The sequence below is a fragment of the Castanea sativa genome, chromosome 5, assembly GCF_040712315.1.
Source record: "Castanea sativa cultivar Marrone di Chiusa Pesio chromosome 5, ASM4071231v1".
Classification (NCBI taxonomy): Eukaryota; Viridiplantae; Streptophyta; class Magnoliopsida; order Fagales; family Fagaceae; genus Castanea; species Castanea sativa.
This window is the reverse complement of record NC_134017.1, coordinates 65677804-65684862: the sequence shown is the minus strand read 5'-3', so window position 1 is coordinate 65684862 and position 7059 is coordinate 65677804. Positions and strand designations below refer to the sequence as shown.

Sequence of the window (7059 nt, the reverse complement as noted above, 5' to 3'; positions counted from 1 at the left end):
TTAAAGCCAACAAAACATAATTGAAAATTACACATTTACAATTTTGAATGGTTCTTTAACTAAAACCAATTATCTATTAAAGCTTTTCCAAATTGCGTAGAGTATAATGGTATACCCATCATCTCAAAATAAGTTGAAAGAACCATGGTTCTATCATCTATGCCAAGAGAAACACTTATGTTTTATATTTCTAATGTCCCAATTACATCCTTTTTTTTTTTTTATAATTTTGCAGGTTCAACTAGATAAATGCTATGAAGCACGAGTGCATTTCCGGATTTGGGTGTGGGTGCGGGTGTGGGACTCGGCAATTTTTGAAAAAGTAGGATTAGGGTGCAGGTACGGCGGGGTGCGGTGATTAAAAAATTGTTAAAAATATTTTTATTTATATTTTCTATATATTGCTAAGCATATTTTTAATTTTTGTGCTAGTAGCTTCCTCCATTGCAAATTCAATAATTTTTATTTAACCTACAAATAATTTGACAAATATATAATAACTAAATAAACAATCAAACTCAAGTCATAACTCACAAGTTCACAACATTACACTATTACAGGCAGCTTAAATAAAGAAATTTTTTTAAAAATTAAATAATAAAAAATCAAATCATAATGAGTAATAGAGCATGTGAGAGTATAATGGAGGGTGAGAAACTGAGAATGAAAGCTTTGATACCTGAGTTTAGAGTTGGGTCAGTGAGCTTGAGAGTTGAAACCGAGTGGACTCTCTGTGATTTTGAAGCTTGAGTTGAAATTGAGATTGAGATTTTGAAGGCTTGAAGCTTAAGTTGAAACGATGAGAGAGAGGGGAGACAAAGAGCATAGACATGACAGAGATAGAGCCGAGAGGTAGAGAGAAGGGTTGAGCAAACAAAATGATTCTAACTTAGGGTTTTGAAGTTTAGTTTGAGTTGAAACGGTGCGTTTTGCACCTTAAAAAAAAAAAAAACTTAAATTTCAGCCTATATCGGCAGTTTCTACTGATGCGACCCGATTTGGCCCAAATCGGCATGAGTCAACCCGATTCGGCGACGAGTCGATGCGAATCAGTGCATATAAAAAAAAAAAGGGGGTGGCACCGACGCGCGGGCAGCGGCGTTGCCCACCACACCCCGCGTCGAACGCGGGTGCGCCTCCTCTAGTGCCGCGTTCGTGCTTCCCAAGATAAATGTCAACAACATCTATGTTTTTATTTATTTAGATCTTTATTTAGTCATTGCACTATTCTTTTACTAGCAAAGTGTAGATAGAACACCAAGACTAACATAAACGAAGGAAAAAACACGGTTTAGAGAGAAGAGACCCTCAACACAAATGTTAAAACCCAAAAATTACAAAAATAATGGCTTCTTGAACAAATAATAATCGTTTCCTTTTTAGATCTATAATATAATACAAAACTATAGGTAAATATTTAGTGGGAGACTAACAATTGCAGAACGTTTGTTTTTATCATCACATTTAATTAGGCTAATATTTATCATATTGTATAAGTATCAAATGTTTTCTTAAAAATCTTATTGTGGTTTATAATCTCAAATTGTATTCTATGTATTGTTAGATTTGTCTAGCATCTAGTTGTTGACCCGAGCTTTGCAATTTTTACATTTTTTTTTTATGTTGCTATAAATTTGTAAATATTTGATGACGCCAAAAATCATCAATTAGCTACACAGTTCTTACGTGCCAAAGCAACACCTGCACAACACCAAAAAAGAAGACCTCAAGAGAGTACTTGTGTAGTATCGGTCAAATACCCTCCAAATGTCAAGTTAGAAAAACTGTCAACTCTAGAGTACTAGACCTGGGGTCAATTATGCGTATCTTAGTATCTGAGGGTTTTGGGTTTTTATAATAGTAGGAGAACCGACCTCGGTTCCTTGGCAAAGGGGAACATTTCTTGTAAAGGAGAACCTCATAAATGCACATATTTTGTGGGATCCTTTTTCTATAGAGATTCTGTTGTCTAGAGTTAATCATGGAGCATAAGTTTTTTCTATTTGAGGTTTCTTAAGGATCAAATAAACCATGTGGGTGCCACGTGGCTTTAGCTGCCGTCCGCCTTAGTGTCCGTCTACATTTCTGTCCGTCCATCCAAGTTAGTCTGTCTACTCACCATACGTCGTTGTGTTACCTACTCTTTTCGTCTGTCACCCTAGTATGACCGTCCAAAGTTGTTTCTATAAAATCTAACCGTCCATCTTAATTTCATCCTCTTCAATATTAGTCTCTTCAATATTAGTCTTTATATTATAGACAACTAACTTTTTTTTTTACATAAACTTCAAAAAAAAAAAAAAATTATCAAACGGTCGAATTTCATGGCTAATAGAAGTTTGCATTTGAACAATAACAGCTAAAACAAGAAGATTTCAAGCTTAGCGGATCTTCTTTTTCTTTGCCAAATGCACTTTTAATTACATCCTCTTTCGGTCACAGCACATAAACAATCCGCAAACTGCATTCAAACACAAAGATTGAAGCTAAAACTTAAATCATGTATTGATCAAACTCACAGTACAACAGGATAAATTGATCTTTATTAGAGTATTCTTCAAATAAGGTAAACCTTAATTGGTCCTTAGTCAGAACCTCAATCCTCCAAAATTTTCTTTACAAGTTCCAATTACCTACGTACAACTGCATGCCTATAAACAAAAAGGCCAAATATACTACAACTGCATGCTACAAGTTCCATTTTCGGTAGACAAGGGTGCAAAAAAATCAACAAGGAAATGGAATAATTTAAGAACATATATATATGTGGCTGGCGGAGGCTTCAACATCCAATCTAATCTCTTCCAAAAAATTTAACACCCTAAACCGCTCACCAAATTGAAAGCAATCCTACTAGTTCATTTCACATTGCTACAATTGCAAGCCCATGCCATTGGCATTGCCATTAAACACAGCAGTCAAATGTCCAACTCTTAAACCAACCTTGCTTGCAAAATCTTCTCTGCAATTATAAGATATTGATGGCTTGGCCTCAAATCCAACTGATCTTTTTCCAGCAACAGCCTCACCATATTGTGCATTTTTTGAAGGAACTTCATTGGTGGTCCGCTTGTAATTACCAAACCACTTTGACTGCATGTAACCTTTTCTTCTCCATGGTGGTACATGCAAGTCCACGCCTTTCATGGACTCTTTAATAGCGCTGCACATCAGCTTCACAATCTTCTTTAGCTCTTCCACTTTACCCACAAATATCCTAGGGAAAACATTGAGCAACGAGGCATATTGATCGGTGGGACGAGCAATTTCAAATTGTCTGTCAAGTGAAACTTCTACTATGTAGCGGTTTCCATTTACATTAACATCAATGTATTCGTAATTCCCAGATGGGAATCGTCCAGTTTTCTCCCACTTGGATTTGCAAAGGCCTGCACAGATGGGGTTCATGTAATTAGAACATATAACAACACTGCAATACCAATACGGCATAGTGCATTTACTACTAAAGAGTAAAGACTTACAAATATACATAATAAACAATATAATTATATGTCAAATCAATTATATAATAACTATTTTTTTAATAGTGTTTTGTTTTTCTTGTATTTAAAAGTTAATACATCAATTTGAAAAGCAAGTCATTAAATTTTAATATTTTATCACCATAGATAAGACCTATTTGATGACACGTATAAACAACTCAGCTGATATAATCATAATCATCATAAGTTAATTTGCACGATTTTCCTGCGTACTTATGAAACTATTTTTATAAGTAAAAGCCGAGATTTAATGATGCTAAATGACACTTCTCATAATAATTAAGAATGTTACTAAATTCTTTCACAAATTCACGAGACCCATGCCATTCTTGACACACAAGATTGACAACTCATCTAAATATTCTTAACATTATCCCCGAAAAGTAAACACTACCTAATTAAGAACCCGGATTTTAATGGGGCCCTTAGCTGTAACTTGCCATTGGTTCTTTTAATCTACTTTGTGATTAAGTTATCTAAAGGAGAAAAGGACAAATAAGTAACTTAAACTTAGAAATTTTCAAAAACGTTTTTTTCTTTTTGGGGGCAAAGGACGGGATTCCTGTCTCGGGAGTTTCATACCAATACATAAATTATATTAAATTAAATTAAGGTAAAAATTTTATCTTATATAAAAGAAAAAAATAAAATAAAATTCTACTCCATATGAGTTTGCTACTATATCACATTTATTGTAAAAAAAAAAAAATTAAAAAAAAAAAAAACCTATTCCAATAGTTCCTAAAAAGAGTTGTGATTTTTCTTGTTAAGATTGAAATTTTTTTGTGTCAATGGAGGTATTGAAGATGAAAAGAAAAACAAGAGGCAAATCCATAATTTCATATGGTACTAACCAGCATCGAAACCGCTGTCACGTAAACGAGCCATCAGTTGTCGTTTAAACCCAGGGGACGACATGTCGCCGATGAGCCCTCTAGCAAATTCAAGCTCAGCTCGAATTTTAAGCTTCACATCACGATCACTGTCATCATCATCATCATTGGAACCAAATAGATTCTGCAGCATATCCTTAGTTTCAGAATCAGACCAATCCGAATGCTCACGTTGGTCTTTTTCCATTTGCTGCTGATCAACTTGATCATCATCCATATAGAAAACTACTCTGCCATCTCTTTCAATGAACGACTTGACAAGATCTGACAAATCAGTGAGACTCTCTGCTGCTGGCGAGTGCTCGCTCCCACTGCTCTCGCAGAGTCTAACTCGTGAAGACGCGTCGTTGAATGCAGCTGCTACCCTCTCAAACCTCACAGGAATTCTAGCCATTGTAAAAGTGTTTGATAAAAAAAAAAAACCCCCAAACACTTACTTATATCCAATACCCTTTTGTCTAAAATATCTCTTCTTTTTTCAATGGCTCACTACTAATAAGAAGCTCTTTTGAGAGAAAACGATATGTGAAGAAGACAGAGAATAAAAGAGGCTAATGGGTTAAATATATAGAAAAACAAAGAATGAGAGAGAGAGAGAGATATGTGGCTTTTGGAAGTATGGTGTGGCTATGTTGTGATTGTGGCGATATGATGTGTACATAAAAGACAACCTTTTTTTGGAATGAGAGAGAGATGACAACAGATGGAGTTATAATTATATAATTCTAATGTTAACGGCGTTATATATATAGATAGAGGAGGCGTGAGCTAGCGAGTGTTGTTGTGAGAATTTTTAGTTAACATGTATGTGGGCTAGTTTAAGATTCTTATTAATGAACATGGCGTGGTTTTGTGTCTAGGTTCGGGCTTTTTATTGGGTTATTGTGAATTACATTGGGGTTGTGCACGGTTAAGCAAATGTTGCGAATTAATTAATCAATACTGCTTCACTAATTGAGTGGACCTCAATTGATCTTGTTTGGTGGGGTAAGTGTTCCATTATAAATTGTTTTTTGCTATCTGAATTGGCTTCTCTAGCACATTTAAAATATACCTTGAATAATTCTGTCTCATCAACATGAAAAAAGAAAGAAAATAAAAGAAAAAGTACATTATAGATTGTAAAATTGAAGAATTTTAGTCTCTAAAATTCGCATAATTCTCTTATGTTTTTTTTTTTAAAGGCTAAACCAGACTTTATCAGTTACAAACGATTGTCATATACCTCTTTTATGCTAAAAACCATTCGTTTTTACACAAAACCACAGATTTAAGTAGTAACAACTTGAATTCAAAATCTATATTTTGTTGACCAAGTTAAGATTGACAGTTCTTGATGTGTGTCACTTGGGAACTGCACAGCTATCAATCTGTGTTTTGTAATACACAGTAACTAGCTTGTTCCATTTGACGCTGTTTCAACGGTGTTAACATTACTTGGTGACCAATGCAAAAGTAGGTAAGAAAGCCATGCCATGAATGTGTGTGCATGTGTGACCAAACGTGAGCTATAGCCCACCCGCACAGGCTTACGCGTGGTAATTGCATTAAATTGATAGGTTGATTTTCTTATCGGTTTTGCCAGGTCACACTGATTAAGTTAGACTTGGATTTGATGTGGAAAATAGTCGTGGAGTCCGCTTTGGCGTCCAAAGTACCTTGAGTATTAGAGTGAGAAAAAAAAAAAAAAAAGAGTATGACCAGGTTCAGTGTACCTTGTATGTGTCTAGGTTCATTGAATTTCTTTTTTTTTTTTTTTTCTCTCTTTCTGATTGAATTATTTACGCCAAAAACAGACATTGTTTGTGAATGAATTTTTCTTAAATTATAAATAAATATATCACAATACATCTTACACACTTTTCACCACGTGTGAGAATAACAAATTATGTTTAGTGGGTGAGAAAAATTAAAATAATAGTGGGTTTATAAGCGTCTGTTTAGATACCGCTTATTGCTGAAAATTAAAAACTAAAAACATTATAGCAAAATAATTTTTAAATGTGTGAATAGTGCCATGAGACCCAGTTTTTAAAAAAAAATTGTTGAAATCGGTACTTGCAGGTCCCGTGAACAGTACACGGGACCCACACAAAAAACGCCAAACTCAAAAAAATTTTCCTTTTTAGGGTCCGTTTGGATACAACTGAAAACTGAAAATAATGTAGCAAAATAATTTTTAAATGTGTAAATAGTGTCGCGGATCTCATTTCTAATAACAAATTGGCTGAAACAGTGATGAACAGTGCACCACTGTGCGTGAATAGTACGTTTATTATTCACACATAGTGATGAACTGTACCTCTTGTCCTCTATTGAAACTCGTGCACAGGAAAAAAAAAAGTCTGAAACGTGAAACTTGAAAACGTGGACGCTGGCCTCTCTATCCAAACCCACCCTTAGTGCAATCCAAACGGAGGCTAAGTCCAACTATAAAAATTTAGGCAAAAATACAAAACTGACCCTCTAATTTTCACCATTTTTCATTTCAGTTCTCTAACTTTCAGTTTTGTCAATTCAATCCTCTAACTTTCAATTTTTGTCAATGTAGGGCTTCGTTGCAATTCAGTTAGTAGCTGCCGTTAGGACTCTTGAAATGACGCCATTTTGCTCTTTTTTTCTTTTTTTTTTTTATAAATTCAAAATTAAAAGAAAATAAGAAA

The 7059-nt window shown here is 34.5% G+C and overlaps 1 protein-coding gene across 1 annotated transcript; it reads right to left on the bottom strand.

Annotated features, from left to right (window-relative positions):
• Positions 1–2522: 2522 nt before the first annotated feature.
• On the bottom strand, positions 2523–4950 carry LOC142634182 (uncharacterized). Its single transcript, XM_075808476.1, has 2 exons — positions 4358–4950; positions 2523–3389 (listed from the first exon to the last, which is right to left on the bottom strand). The coding sequence occupies exons 1-2, from the start codon at positions 4788–4790 to the stop codon at positions 2872–2874; spliced, it is 951 nt and encodes a 316-aa protein (XP_075664591.1). The 5' UTR covers positions 4791–4950; the 3' UTR covers positions 2523–2871.
• Between the last annotated feature and the right edge of the window lie 2109 nt (positions 4951–7059).